Raw genomic sequence first — 16425 nt, 5'->3', positions numbered from 1 at the left:
AGTCTATTCCTAGTCTTTTGAGGAATCTCCATACTGTTTTCCACAGTGGCTGCACCAAACTGCATTCCCACCAGCAGTGTAGGAGGGTTCCCCTTTCTCCACAGCCTCTCCAGCATTTGTCATTTGTGGATTTTTGAATGACGGCCATTCTGACTGGTGTGAGGTGATACCTCATTGTAGTTTTGATTTGCATTTCTCTGATAATTAGTGATATTGAGCATTTTTTCATGTGCCTATTGATCATTTATATGTCTTCCTTGGAGAATTGCTTGTTTAGGTCTTCTGCCCATTTTTGGATTGGGTTGTTTATGTTTTTCTTATTGAGTCATATGAGCTGCTTATATATTCTGGAGATCAAGCCTTTGTATGTTTCCAGATTCCCTTAATGAAACTCCAATTTATATGAGAACACAAGAATAGAAGTGGATCTCCATAGTTGTAGCAACAGTTGGCAAGGGGGAGCCTGGACATCCTACATTGGTGGGGAGAAGGGGTCTGTTTTGGCCATTATGCAATGAGGGAGCTGCCGGCCAGATATTTGAGTAGAAGGGGGATTCATAAGTTGTGAGAAGCCCCTGCTGTTACCAGAATGAATTTACTGGCTATTCGATCTTTAGATAATTAGGAGTTGGCTGAATTCTTATTTTTTAGCTCTAATTCTATATATCGTATAAATTAAGGTAGACCATATCTTGAAGTCAGTGCTGTTCAAAGTGTGGCTATAAGACTGGCATATGTCTGCAAACTTTGTGTTACCTGAAATTAATTATAAGGGTTCAGAAACTTGTGGCAATTGACAAAGCATTTTTACAATGGTTGAATCTAACACTAAAAGTTGAGGGTCCATGTGTTCTTCATTTCATTTTTCTAGTAATTCCTTCTACTTATTTTTATTATATTTGACAAAAGTATTGGTTTAGATAGATTGGAAATTCTAAAGGCTGGTCCTTCAGAGGAACATGGTGGGGAGGGTATAGCTCAGTGGTAGAGTGCATGCCCAGCATGCATAAGATCCTAGCTTCAATCCTCAGTACCTCTCTTAAAAAATAAATTAATCAATAAACTTAATTACCTCCCCACCAAAATTTAAAAAAAGTAAAAAATAATTAAAAAACAGGGAGGGTGGGTAGGGTATAACTCAAGTGGTAGAGGGCATGTTAGCATGCATGAGGTCCTGGGTTCAGTCCCTAGTATCTGCTCTAAAAATAAATAAATAAACCTAATTACCTTCAGAGGAGCATAGCTATAGTGTGGAGAGCTGGGCTGCAGCTCATGTAGATTTGCTGTTTGACCTTTGGCAAATGACATAATCACTTGGTTCACATTTAATAAATTGAGACTAGCAGGCCTGACACTTAGTTTTGCAAGGCCAAGTCAGGGATGCAAAAAATGTCAAAATTTTTATTTTCTTTAATAGCAAGAAAGTGGGAAATTCAATATCAGTTTCAGTTATTATTGCCCACTCCACCTCCCCCCACTCCTATCCTCATAGGGGCTCAGGAAAAAAGGGCACAGTACTGCCAACAGCTGCACTGACTAAGCCCATGTGGGAGGGTTGGTAAGGGGAGAGAGTCCTTGCTGAGGTCAGGGCTCCTGGTGCCCAGCCCTCCTGTGATCCACACCTCCATTCCTTGCTACCTTGTTAGCTTGGGCAGTCCAGCCTGGGTCTCAGACATCTGTCTCCCTCTGAGGTTTACCCCTCTGAGTTATGGTCAGAGGAGAGCATAGAGACAGTTCCATGTCTTCAGGAGCTCAGGCGATTAAAAACCAAGGCTAGAAAGGAAAGTATTTTCAGGCTACTTTTGATTCAGCCCCATTACAGATTTCTGTGGCAAGGATGCACGGAACGACCCAGGGAAACTTTGGGGCAAGGGAGTATGGGGGAGGGACAGCAGAAGAAAAAAGACAAAAACTAGCATCAATGACTTTACAACTGTAAAATAGGGCCAATGAAGCCTTCCTTACAAGTTGTTTGAGGATTGAGTGGGCTAATGCATTGAGAATTCATGGCTGAGTGCCCAGCACACAGTAGGTCCACAGCACTATGATTTCCGGATCAGGAAGTCCCTGGGTCTCCCTTGTTTTCGCCTGTTGGCTTGTATGTGATGCATACACAATATGTGTTTGGATATTCATCCAGCTGTGGTTGTTGTTCTCCTCTGATGTGGATGGTTCTAAGCCAAGAGTCCTTCGTCTAGTGTCCGTGGAACCCAGGCTCCGCTTCCAGAATGGGCTTCAGAGGGTCTCTGTTAGTTTGGAAATTTTATATTTTATTTCTCTCCTTTTGCTGCTTACTCTGAGTTTTTTAGCAAACTATTTTTTTTTCTAGCAAAATCTCATCAGATACACCCATCTGCCCTTCTTAGCAGAGTCTAATTCAGTAGATGTGGGTGGGGCTTGAGACCACATTTCTAACAAGCTCCCCGGCGTATCTGGTGCTGCTGGCTGGATAATCTGGCTTAAGCCAGCAAGGCTAAAGAGGCCTTCTGACTTTCTGGATTTGCCTTCCATTACCTGCTAACTGCACTGAACTTGCCTTTTCTTTTTGCAAGGAATCTAGTTATCAGAAGCAGCCACCCTACTCTGGAATCCTTATAATTATAAATGTTGCCATACCACAGCTATTTGATCTCTCAGTCTTGACTTCTCTACGCACATCATCCTGGTTAACAATGGATTTGAAAGCATAAATAATTGCATAATAGTGGTTAATCCCAGCTGTTTATACCCAGCCATGGAGTCCCTATTTCTTACAGAGAGACGGGCAATCTAATTTCAAAATTCCATCTTGCAGTTCTGCTTTTTAGTACTACTTCCAGTATCAATTAATTTTGCAAGAAAATAGAGGCAAGAATTAAAGTGATGGTGATTGATTTGGCCAACTCAGGGAAGGAAGGATGAGGAAAAAGGGAATTGCGTCAAGGAAATACGTGAATACAAAGTGGTGCATCCTGTACTGGTGCATCCAGTCCGCACACAGCACTTTTCTGGAGGTTGGCAAAAAAGAAATTCAGAGTTGACCTAGGGAGAGAGGCAGGAGTGAAATTCTCTGCCCAGCTTCTTCCCTTCCCCCATTTCCCATTGGTCAGGATGCCAGATCTCATATCCTATTGTTCCTTCCAAGCTCCAAGTGGCAGAAACTCTGGGCATATGGTTGGTCAGTCTGGCTATATGGAGGCATCCAAAAAAAAGGGGTTGGGATTCCTAGGGCAAGTGACCGGTCAGCCCTGCAGATTTGTCATCTCTCTGTACTTTGGACAAGGCAACATTTTTATACCAAGGACAAGAGAGGAAATTACATATGTTGTAACTTATGTAGCATATATCGTCTACAGGATAGCCTACAGCAACTGACTTTTCCTTTTGTGCCCACATGATTAAAGAATAATGCTTTTAAGTCTTCATCCTTCTGATTTGCCCCAATATTGAGTCATCTGGAATAAAAGATACTCATTAATCAGTGGAGACCTGTCTCTCTCTACGCATGGCAGCACTGCTAACTGATCCCTGCACTCTCTCCCATCTGTTGGCCGTGGACACTTCTTCCCCACTCCTGAAGTTTCCTTGTGTGCACAGGTAGCTGCATGAGTACAACATTCCTGCCTTCACCCTGCTTCCTTCCTCCCGCTGCCTTGGGGATGGAGAAATGGCTTAATCTGATTTATGAGTCTAGAATGAGAAACCAAGCCATTCTTTGGCCTTTTTCCTTGGCGTCAGGATTCTGTTCTGCAAGGGAGCACTCCCTTCTTCTGTTCTTCCCTGTCATTAGTCTTACAGAGATGCCCCTTCCCTACCTCACCCAATTCCTTATTTCTCAATTGGATGAGGATCCAGGAGGAGAAGAAGGGTGCTATTTCTTGGGCTTCTCCAAAGTCCTAGCACCTCTGAGCCTGCCCCTCACTACACAATACTCTAAGCAGTACTCCTGAAGGCTATACCTGGTAGATCATCAGGTGAGATAAAATCTGCTGACTTTTGACACCTGCAGCCACAGTGTCTCTTTGGCTGATGCTGCAACTGGGAGCTGTGTAGTAAGTGGTTAGAGAACATGGGCTTTGGGAGTTGTCAGGCTTGGGTGTGAGTTCTCCCTTAGTCCTTAGGAGATGTGTGACCTTGGCAAAGAATTAACAAGAAGAATGGCTTTGGGAAAAAATAGATACAGTGTACAGCATGTTAGTTCCAGAAAATGATGTACCTATCTTGTGAGACCTCAGTTTTCCTATTTGTAAAATGAGAATAATAATATCTATTTCATGATGTGGTTTGTAGGCACTAAATGAGATAATATGGGTAGAGTTTTCAGCACTTAGAAAGTACATAATAATGATAGTTACTGTTACCATGATCTATAGGCTTTGGAAAGAGATTAATAATAAGCCTGGTTCTTCTGGAGGGGGCCCTAGCCATTTTCAGATATAGTTTCATTGCACCGATGGATAATTCTAACATTTCCTGTTTAAGGAACCTCTGAGGCTACCTCTAATTCTTATTTTATGAGTGTGGAAATGCTTGTCTCTCAAGTTTCCCTCAACATCGATTTCTTTTTCAGAGTTGATGCAGAGGGGTGGATGGTAAGGTGTGTTTTCCTTCAAACCTAGAATCTTGCCACTTCCCTCTCATTTGAATGATGTGGTTTACACATCAGTGCTGCGGATGCCCTCTATTCATAAACCCCCTCATGCATAAAGCCAAACTTGAATATGGAGGCTTTGGACAGAGTATATGTGAAGCCTCAGAAAAAGAAATAAAAATCGCACTTCATTTACAAGAAGAACGGCTCTGGAAAAAAATATGTACAGTATGCAGCATGTTAGTACATTTCCAGAAAATGATGGCAAATTAGTCAAATCAAGCTGCAGATGTAGTCAGGAAATTCTCACATGAGTTTTCCATACAAGATTTTGGTTGATAAAATCAAATGACTTATACCCAATGTTTCAAAAGTGCAGTGATGCCAGCTCATCCTCAAGTCACCTTGGAACTCACTTGGAATTGAAAGCTTCCACAATGCAGTTCATGGCTTTGCTGTTGAATTATGAAGTGCTTGTGTCTGTGCTGTAAGGTGTTGGGATTCAGGTATAGAATCAAATTCCAGGGAAGTACCACCATAGTTCCATAGAAATACCACCACAGTCACCATCTCAGAACACCTGTGGCCTTCCTCTTTGTTCAATAAAAGTTTCTTTCCCTCTCGGTAGACATACTTTGCTTCTTTTATAGTTTCTGGTGCTCTGGTATTAAAGGGAATTCCTACTGAAGTACCATTATAGTATTGATATCACATATGCTAGAGATTTTGTCCTTTTTGACTTTAAAAAAGATGAATTTAAAGACAACACCACTGCTGCTGTCACTAAGTGATCATTGGTATGTCTTTGAGGGCAATAACTCATTCTCAGCATTTTCACCAAAAGAGATACATTTACAGTTATTCTTTTTTGATCTACTCCTGAAGATTGTTGTCACATCATTTATAATCTTTATGATTGGTACATTCTTAAGCTGTGGTTGCTGTACGGAGAGGCAGACTTTTCTACACAATGCTTAAAGTATTGTTCATATTTTTCAACTAGGTGGCTGTGCTACAATCCCAGAATCGGACCTGGAAGAAAGATCAATGGAACAAGACTCCACTGAACTGTTTACCAACCACAAACACCTCATCGTGGAGACACCCAGGGCTGGTAAGTGAATGGGTGGCCTTCACACAGGATATGTCAAGGACAGTGACACAGGTCAGTTTTTGTCATACCAGAAAGCATTTTGCAAAACCACTTGTTTTCCAACTTCTTCTTCCTTCCCCTCGGCATTGATACAGCTGATGTGATCATTTGTGTATTCCTTCCAATATTCAGACCTTTTCTCTCTCTTGCTCTCTTTCATTTTCCAGAAGTTTCACCCCTCCAAGGCGTCTCAGAATAGTTCAAGTAGAGTTGTCTGGTGGAGGGGAAGATGGCCTTCCCAAGCCTGATCCTGTGTGGACCTCATGCCAAGCACAGATGAAGGGCTGGCCCAGGTGCTTCATCCAGCTTACCTGCCAGGAGCTGACACTAGGTAGAGATGGGTGTCGGGACTTTTTGTTTTGCTAAGAGGACCTGTAATACCATGGGCAAGTTGGTCATCTGTATGCCTTCAGCCACAGGATATAGTGATATGACATCTTCTGGGGACAGACTTTATAATATGAAGACCTAGATCTGATTTGATACCCCATTTTTTCACAGAATTCTTATATAGTAAATGTATCAAGTTTAATAAAGCATCTTATTGTCAAACAATATCTTGGGTTTGATTTATAATCAGGGGGTTATATAGTTGATTTCTCTGTTTATTCAAAGGGAAGGAATTGAACGGAATTAAAAATTTGCTACTCCATGGTAAGATTCAAATGTGATTGTTTTATAAATAAAAGAAACTACTATTAGAGTGGAAAAAGGTGAGTTTTCTAGTATTGTATGAAAATGTTAAAATATTTTCAAGGAAGCTAGGATTTTAACATTCTCTTTTCATTACCCCAATGGGTGATGCCTTTTAAAAATCCAGATTATAAAAGGATTCACACTATATTATAATTAAAATGTAAGATTTTTATATGCAAGAAATAAAAGAGATTTTGCCAGTTTCAAAACTGATTTATTTAAACAAAAATATGCCTCAGTCAGTACAAGGAGAAGATGGCTTGTGGTTTTTCTATATGTGAAATGTCTGTCAAAAAGATTATAGAGGATGTATTATTTATTATTTGTAGCATTCTTTTTTAGGAGATGCAGCAGAAGATGTAATAGTTTTCATTGTCAAGTGTGGAAGTGGACAGCTTCTAGCCTTTGGGCCAGAATCAACCATTAGGTTAATGTCACCCAGCCTGTGGGGACCAGTAAAAGATGCCATGGCTCTGTGTGTGCCTAAAGATGCAAAACTACAACACTTCTGATCATCTTTAACAGCTTCATTGAAGAAAGGTTAGAAGAGAAGTGTATTACTTCTTTAAAAAGTGTTTCTGAGTTATGTCTTTTTTTTTTTTTTTTTGGTATTTGATTCCCATGGATGTTTTTCCTACTGTGCATATGTCCAAGTGCTCATCTCTGTTCTCCTTTCTTTCTGTCTTTTTTGAGTCATGTCCTGTTTGTAGCATCCTAACTGACTTTCTTTAACTCAGTTTCTTTTTCTCACTTGTTATTTCCATGTTCATCAGCCTTGATCAGTCTTTCTCTCCCTTCCTCTATTTCCCCCAATTCTTTCCCTTCTCTTTTTGGTTCTCTTTATTGCCCATGATATAAAACTGAAATATTGTTTGATTTGTAAAGGTTACTTTATTTTTTATTTTTATTTTGGGGTAAACAAAGTTTATTCTAGGAAGAGCAACTCACTGAGAGATAAAACCGTTTTAAAATTTACATATATGTACTGTTCATTGGTTCTAAGAACAGATTAGAGCTTTAGTTTCTAAAACTTACATAGTTGTCAAAGGAATAAAGCCAATAACAAAATAAGAATCAATAGAATGCAGTAATCCAATCATTAAAGACAGTCAAATGTGCTTATACATATTCAAGAAATCAATCATCTAAGTTATAAATAAATAGTTAATTTGTGTCTTTTTAAAAAAATTCCACATATAAGCGATATCATATGGTATTTTCTTGTAAAAGCTACTTTAAATGTGCATATGTACAGTCATTTCTATCTTTTTCAGATCTCTCCTCCATTGTTTTCCTTTTATTTTTGTCCTCCAAGGTTGCTCTGTTCTATAAGGGAATGACTACCAACGTAAACTCAAAGGACTTCCTATCTCTGATTTGATAGTGTAAGGTGACTTTTGTTGCTACAATTACATGTTATACTGAGAGTTTCTATATTAAGAAGTATATTTTTAAGATATTTTCCTGGAAATCATTATCAGTATCTTAAGCCTATTAGCAAAATTACTTGACCAAATAATTTTTTTTTATTTAAATCACTTTAATACAGAATTCTATATATATACATTATAAACATAAATATTTTAAAATATATCTAAATTTATTACCATTTGCATTTTACTGGCTGCCAAAAGGAAAAAAGTTACTAATTAAACTTTTAAAAATTGAAGTATAATTAATTTACAATATTGTGTTAGTTTCAGGTGTATAGTGTAGTGATTCATGTTTTTTGCAGATTAATTCCATTATAGGTTGTTACAAGATATTGGGTAATAATTCCCTGTGCTATACAGTAAATCCTCATTGCTTATCTACTTTATGTGTAGTGGTTTGTGTCTGATAATCCCATATTGCTGTCTGCTTCTGTCCCCTTCGGTAACCGTAAGTTTGGTTTCTGTGTCTGTGAGTGTTTCTGTTTTGTGTATAGATTCATTTGTATTATTTCTTAGATTCCACATATAAATGATATCATATAGTATTTGTCTTTCTCTGTCTGACTTATTTCACTAAGTGTTTTATTCTTTAGGTCCATCCCTAATTGACCTTTTAAACATTATCAAATTTAAAATATAAATTTCAAAATGATAAAATAATTTGATTAATGACTTAAAACTACCTTTCGTTTAAGGATTTCCTGAATTTAAGTTGTATTTCCTGAATTTAAGTTGTATAATATTGTTTACCCCTGATTTTAGCCTTATGATTTAAAAACACACGTAAAGTGTTTCTACTAGCAAAAAAATAATGGAGCCAAGATATTATGTTATCTTTTAGAGTGGCTTTTTAGAAATCAAGACCCAACTAATTCTGAACTGTTCCCGTTATTTTGACGCCAGTATTTCAGTCTTTAATAACAATTGTCCATTATCTCTTACTTATGTATGATGTGTATGTGTGCATGTGTGTGTATGTGTGTACATAATCTTGGCATAACTCACAAAGCTGGAAGGAGGAAGATGATCCAGGTTTCTGATTAGCCCAATAGTTTCATTATTACCCAATATATCAGGATAGGTACTAAAAAAATAGCAAACATTTATTAAATACATACCATGTGCTAGATTCTTTATATGTATGATTTCATTCACCCCTCACAGTATTACTGATCTTACAGATAAGAATACTGAGGTTTATAGAAGCTAAATAATTTATCCAGTGTCCCACAGTTAGTGTGTAGCAAAACTGGTATTTTAATCCAGGCTGATTCCAAACAGCAAAATGCACACCCAAATGTATGGATTATTGGTGAGACATGCATTCTACAACTGAAGGCTTTTAGTCCAAGACAGCTACATTTCTTTGATTTCTAGTATGGTTGCACAATTCAAAAATATACTTATTTGCCATTTATATTTCTCCCTTGGTGAAATCCCTGTTCCTGTTCTTGTTTTCCTTTATTGGTGGTGGTGATAATTATTTCTTTATTGATTTATAATAGCCTTTTCTATTGAAATGATGTTAATCTTTGGCTGATTGAATATGATGTAAACATTGTTCTCAATTTTTCACTTTCTTTTAATTTTGTTTCTGGGGTTTTTTAAATAGAAATTTTCTAAATTTTAAGAAGCCACATCTATTAACCCATTTCTTTGTAGTTTCTGTCATTGGTGTCCAGCCTGGGTGATCTGTCTGATGCCCTCTCTTGCCTCTTCTTTGTGCCAGTCTGAGGTTGTGCTCAGGCTGTTGTGTTCTGTGCTATGGTAAGCTTTCATCATACCCTCCTCGCTGGTGCACTGAGTGATGTGAGCCACAGAGCTGTGTTCTCTTCTGCTTTCATGTTTCACTGAATTTCAGATGACATGCCTCCTAGGTTCTTCCTTCACCCTGTGGAGAATGACCTAAGTGATAGACACCCTGTAGCTTTCAAAATCCCACTCCCCTCTCATCCTTGCCCCTCTTCACCATGAGCTCTCCTTTAGGATGATTGGTATTCCAAAAGGTTCCCTAGTACTCTGTAAATAGGCTTGCCCACTCCCACAACAGCCCTCTAGACATGGCCAGACATGTCTCCATCCCACGTGAACACAGGTTGGGCTCAGGTTGGACACGTGGGACCCACTTACATATATACATACAGAGGCAAGAGGGGTGAGGCAGTGAAGTTTGTACTTCAGTCCCCCAGTTCTCTAAGCTTTTTGGTTCCCCAGCCTCTCAAGGGAATGGCTTGGTATTTCCACAGGTGAAGCATACTGGAAGCCACAGGGGTTCCCTCAAATTGAGGAACATCAGATTGTATTTGAATGGCTTTGCTATGATTCCATTAATTAAAAAAAATTTTCTGGACTAAAAGTGGCTAAGCCAAAAGACCTCTGTGCTTTACAAAAAATATCTACCTCTGACTAGTTGCTAGTCTGTGTCACAATGTACACAGTTCCCTATCACATAAGAATACAGGTAAAGATGCGTGAAAGAATAACGATAAAATACATATGAGGAATGTTTAACCCCCTAAACAGCATTATATAAACACAGGATTGTCAGTGGTCATCTGGCACAGCACCAGGGTCCTCTTTGTGTGCCAACAGGTATCATCCTTGGCCTTCTGTTTAGAGATTTAGGGTGTTTTCACAATTGTCAGGGGGCCCATGAGGGGAGGGCTGATGGGAGAGAGATCTAAACTGGTGGTTTTCAACCTTGTTTGCACATTAAGATCTTTCGTTTTCTTCCTTTTGCTGATCTGCAATTTTAGAGTGTTTTTTTAATGAATTTGTACTGCTTTTATAATAAGAACAGATTTCACCTTAGAATTATATCACTTTTAGTGATATAAATAATAATTAGTAATATACTCTTGCTGCTTAGCACTTGGCATATTAACAACATGAGTTTTAGAGAATAATCTCTTTGGGCAGTGAGTACTAATAGTTCTGAAAGGTCCAGTGTATAACATATTTTCATCAAAGTAACGTAATTTATAGCAGTAATAGGAACATAAAATTGTATTGAAAATTACGGTTTCTTTTGTATCCTCAACACCTTCTGATGGCAAGAAGTAAATGTGTCAATTAAATATGAAAACAGTATTAAGAGGGTTCTGAAAGAGCCACACAAGACTGTATGGATTGTATTAGATGCTGTCCTTTTCAAAGCCTTTCTGTGTATGCAGCATTGAATTAGCTGCTATTATTGTTCTATTTTGTAGCTAAATTATGGAAGCTATGTGGACATCACGTGTGTTAAGGGTTTTGTTGATTTGGACTTCAAAAGGTGTAACTTAAAGTACAGCACAATTCCAAGGCCTAATTAGAAGCGAGACGCCTGTTAGAGTGATCACATCCCCCAGTGCTTAATTTCTGGGCCAGAGAGAGGGTCTCTGTTCTTGCTGACGTGGGAAAAGAAGTAGCAAACCTCCTAATTCTCAGGTTTTCCATCATTTCATTTTAATTATATCCAACCTAGACCCCCAACCCTTCCTTCAAGGCTTGGTCTGAATAAATTATCTCCTTACCTGGACAGCAAGAGCCACATCTGAGGTAGTTGGGACAAGTGGGAGGGCACTGTGGATCTCACCGTTTAGTCCCATTTTCTGGTTCCTTATTACATTCTCCTCCTTTTTGTCTTTTCACTTTTCTCCACCTTTAAATGTATTCTGTTTTTGTATTGACAGGACCTTGTAAACCCCTTAAATAATTTCTGTAATGGATGAGGGGGTGAATAAATCAGTATTGGCACCTCTCAAGACTTTCCTAATCACCATTGCTGGTTGTCATGTTTCTGTCATGAGAAGTCCTGGATTCCATGCCTCTCTAAGGACTTCTCTTTCTTACTGTATTTCACAAGCCGGATTTTCCTTTCTTGCCAGGATAGATTTGCAAACTCCTTAGACACAACAAGGTTCTTGGATTCTTCCTACTGGTTAGTAAATATTTGCTGTTGTCACTAAATCAACTAACTTCCTAAAAGAAGTCAACAAGCCATAGAGAAGTGGAGAAATCAGTGATTTAGAATACTGGCTACGGTCTTACCTTCCTAATTTACTTTTGCAGATTGTGCTAAGAAGAGGCCGATCTGACTCTCCAACAATATTTACTTAAATTTGGCTTTAAAGAGAGGTATGATTCTTAAAAATTTAATAGCTCATAACATTTTTTCCCATGAGTGCTTAGGTGGTATTGATTTGAACACAGGGTTCAGGTTTTGTGAGCATTTGAGGCTAATACAATTTTGGAGCACTTTTAAAGAAAAAGAATAAAAATTTTAGTACAATATTAGGAACAAAAGTGTATGTTTATTTGAGTCAAAAAAGAATAGCAACATTACACATTTGTAAAAAGCTGACAATTGCCACAAATATCACAAAATCCATAAAATACCATATTTATATTAACTGCTTGATATAATTTTTAATACTTCTGCATAATTTTAGCTGCACATTCTTTATTTACCTCTTCCATTTTCAATGATTTTATAATTTCATTTTCTGTAGAATGAATTGAAAGATAGTTCAGTTTTCCTCCAGCATTATTGATCAAACATTTAAAAAAATTATTGCTCATTTGCAAGAGCTTCTTTATGCTTTACAACTTATTAATAGTAATGTGTAAGTTTTTAAGATTGTTATCATATTTAGAGAAAACTTTATCAATTTTCTTTCATACCTACAGTGTATGATTTCAGAGCATTTTTAAGTTTTATTGTTCAGTGATATATTTAAAATAGCCATTGAATCGACAACTCTCATTAGCCAGTTTGTCACCAGTGTCTTCACTGAAATTATCTTCATCACCTCCAGGATTTTATATGAAAGCAGGAAGATATTTAAATATTTTTCCAATGTCTTCATACGATTCACTCTTCTTCATTAGCTAGATTATTAAGCCCTCTAAGAATCTATTTATTACTTTTATTTGAAATTTATTATCTCATCTTAATGAACTCATCTTGGTATGACTTTAAAGTGTTTTTGTTACGATTTTCTTGTTGATAGCAGGATAATTTTTTTGATTTTATATAGGAGTTATCTGACAATGTTATTGTATGATGGGTTTATAATTGTATACTGTGAATCATCAGGTATTCCTGACAGGCAAAAACTTTCACTTTGACTTGGTGTCTGTGGAACTGGAATCCTCTTGTTACTCTGAGATGTGTGATATTCAGAACATCAGATTTCATACATATCAAACTGTGTTTTAGCTCCACCACACCTAGACTTTTGGTAATGGGCACCACAGAACATGCTCCTCTAGTGCTACAGCCTTTTGCTCTGTGCCTTCCTCTCAGGACCCTGGGTGAGGAGGAGAAAGGGACAGTAGTGGACTTCCTGGAATCCATTTCTCCAGCAGAACAGCTAGCAAGAATTTAGCCATATTCAGGGTTGACTGCAAACCACTCAAATATACCCTATTAAACCAAAAGAAATGTCTCCCAAACTCACCTTCCCCTGAGCTAGATCTCAAGTCCACAGCTGCGCCAATGCCTAATACAAGGAGACAAGTGGAAGAGACAGCAGTCTTTACCAATCATGATTAAACTCTCTTTTTCAAAGTTTACAAAAGCATATGGCCATGTATCTGGGTAAGGAAGGCGCCCTGAAGTTTAAGTTTAATGTCACAATAAGTTCACTACCATTATAGCATGAGAAAGAGAATAGAAACTATCTGTTTTTGATTTTTTTTCCACAAAACAACTTCCAAAAAATGTATGAGATGAGTATGTAGGGGGCGAGGGGAAGAGCAGATTTTGTAAGGAAGTATTACAAATTTCTTTAAGTACATTCCAGATCTCTTCAAGTATGCCAGTGTGAGCCTGGGCCTAGCTTTGGGCTCAGCTCTAACTATACTTTCACTTTTCATTTTTGGTAATTAATTTTTCCCTTAGGGGAAGCCTTTATGGAATAGCAGAGCAGCAATTCTCTAGTGCCTGTCCTTGATTCTGTGGAGAGATGTTTCACCTTACACATTCAAGAACAATTCTAAGGACCTTGACTTCTTAGGAACCACTCCAAGAGTAGTCCCCAAAGGGATCCACTTGGCCCTTCAACCCAACTGGCTAAAGGGTTTATTTTAGATACAAAAAGCACAGAGCAGGCTATCAAATTCAAGGCCACAGTCCCTTCACTGGCTCTAGGATCATCAGATTAGTGAGAGTGAAGAGGTTTAAAGTGCTATTAATTTAACTAAATTCTGTTTAACTAGCCATAGGAATCAATGCTTGTTCCATTTGGTACCAGTTCCAGAGAAAGAGGTTCACAGTGTCACCTATAAAGTCTCATTTCTGTGTGCCAAGCATCCCAAGAACATTAAGGTTATCTGAATACAAGGAACAGTTGGTACCAATTCTTTTTATGTAAACAAAAAAAATCTAGAAACTTTATCTTCTCCCTTAGGACAAAACACTAATTAAGCCTAGACTCCAATCACTTGCCATTTAGTGAAGTCTGTAGTATTCATTGAATCCTTTAATGTTATCTTCCTATGTTTAGGTGAACTGTTGTCTTAGTTAACTGCGGATGAAAATTAGGAAATCTCTTTAGGTCTCTAGCCATAAGTAAGGAAACTGAAGCTTTTATTCTACTAAGTCTTTGAGGATAAAATTAAGTAGTTGCTTATTTCCTTGGGGAAAATAATGATGTGTAATCCTCATCTTTCACACTCAGCAGCTCACAAAAATGAAAAAAATGGACATGTAATTTTGAAAGAAAATATTAAACATTCTCCAACTTTAATCACACATAGGATGGATAGAGAATGAGAGTTGGGATTTATTTACAACTTTTTCTAAAACACGTACACATACGCACACACTTCACATTCTTTACTTCTAAAGCCAGTGCCATCTGGATCTAGTCCTCCTTTTCCACCCCAGTAACACTGGCGTACTTTTCCTCAGGCTGGCCTCCAAATTTCATCACCTCCCCTGATTTCATTGCCTTTGTCCTTGATTACAGTCCCTCCCATCATTTGTGTGTGTATAATTGATTCCTCCAGTGGCTTGTGTCATCTCTCCTTTATCCTTTATTATGCAATCTGTGGTGCTGAATCTACTAGACAAACATATGCAAAAAAAAAAAAAAAAAAGAATCTGACCTTATACCTCACAAAAATTAACTCAAAATGGACCATAGATCTAAATACAAAACACAAAGCCATAAAATTCCTGTAAGATAACATAGGAGGAAATCTAGGGGCCTTAGGTATGACAGTGGCTTTTGAGATATAAAACCAAAGATATGGTCCATGAAAGAAATAATTAATAAGTAGGACTTTATTAAAATTAAAAGCTTCTGCTTTGTGAAAGACACTGTCAAGAGAATAAGACAAGCCACAGACTTGTCTTCACAGGTAAAGAACTATTACCCAAAATATGCAAAGAACTCTTAAAACTCTGATTTAAAATAAGAAGACTGATGTTTAAAATAGGCAGAAGACCTGAACAGATACTTGACCAAAGATACATAAATGGCAAATAAGCATGTGAAAATATGCTCAACAGCATATGTCATTAGTGAATTGAAAATTAAAACAACAATGAGATACTGCAACCCTCCTCTTAGAATGGCCAAAATCGACAATACTGACACCACATATGCTGGTGAGGATATCAGAGCATCAGGAACAATCATTTATTGCTGATGGAATGCAGAATGATACAACCACTTTGGAAGACATTTGGAAGTTTTTTACTGAACATATTCTTACCAAACTATTCAACAATCATGCTCCTTAGTTGTTATCCAAATGAGTTGAAAACTATGTCCACACAATAATCTGCATATGAATGTTTATAGCAGCTTTATTCATGATTGCCGAAACATGGAAGCAGTATGTCCTTCAGTAGGTTAATGGATAAATATACTGTGATAGATCTAGATAAAGGAATAGTATTCAGTGCTAAAGAGAAATAACTATCAAGCCAGACTGCAGGGATCCTGGGTGGCAAAGGCTATGAGTATCTTCTGGGGCCCTCTTGTTCTCTTTTTCTCCCATGAAGGGAAGTTGTGGTCCAAGGGATCCCACAAGGGAATGGAGTGATGCGGGTAAAATGCTTCCTATGATTTTCTCTGTAACAGTCCTCAGTTGTACTCCATTAGGTTGCTGCAGCTTCTTAATCATACTCTGGAGCTCTCTCAGGGCTATTTTCCTTCATGAGTAGTTGTTAAAGTGTTGTTTCTATGAGAGGATGAGGAGTGGAACCTCCTAGTCTGACATCACTCTCAAGAGAAACCACTCCTATTCAGCTTCTTTCTGGAGGTACCAGTCAGCAGTAGAAAGAAAAAAAGAAAGAGGGAAAGGAAGGAAGGAAGAAAGAAAGGAAGGAAGAAAGGAAGGAAGGAAGAGGGAGGGAGGAAGGAAGGAAGGAAGGAAGGGTACGTGGAAAGGAAGATGGTGGAAAAGAAGTTACAAAACTGTCATTATTTGCAGCTATTATGATTGTCTATACAGAAAGCTCGCCACCCAAGTTATATCTAAATTATTTTAATTGTTAAGAATTAGCAAGTTTTCTTGGCACCAAACCAGTATGCAAAAGTGAATTTTATGTCTCTGCAATAGCAAATGGAAGTTAG

General features: G+C 37.9%; 1 protein-coding gene across 20 annotated transcripts in view; it reads left to right on the top strand.

The window, feature by feature from the left end:
• The window catches only part of BBS9 (Bardet-Biedl syndrome 9), a 462928-nt gene that overhangs the window by 377058 nt on the left and 69445 nt on the right, over nucleotides 1-16425 (top strand). For 12 of the 20 annotated variants that reach the window (XM_074367248.1, XM_074367251.1, XM_074367243.1 and 9 more), the window contains 2 exons: nucleotides 5574-5684; nucleotides 5891-6280. In XM_074367248.1, coding sequence (XP_074223349.1) covers nucleotides 5574-5684; nucleotides 5891-5922 — 143 coding nt within the window. In that variant the 3' untranslated portion in view covers nucleotides 5923-6280. Of the gene's footprint in view, nucleotides 1-5573; nucleotides 5685-5890; nucleotides 6281-6761; nucleotides 6960-11905; nucleotides 11972-16425 lie in introns of those variants that run through there. The other 8 variants (XR_012508126.1, XR_012508125.1, XR_012508123.1 and 5 more) reach the window with 5 other exon arrangements.

Source organism: Camelus bactrianus, chromosome 7 (genome assembly GCF_048773025.1).
Source record: "Camelus bactrianus isolate YW-2024 breed Bactrian camel chromosome 7, ASM4877302v1, whole genome shotgun sequence".
NCBI classification, from domain to species: Eukaryota; Metazoa; Chordata; class Mammalia; order Artiodactyla; family Camelidae; genus Camelus; species Camelus bactrianus.
Note: the sequence above shows the minus strand (reverse complement) of the source record. Positions and strands in the feature narration are given on the sequence as shown.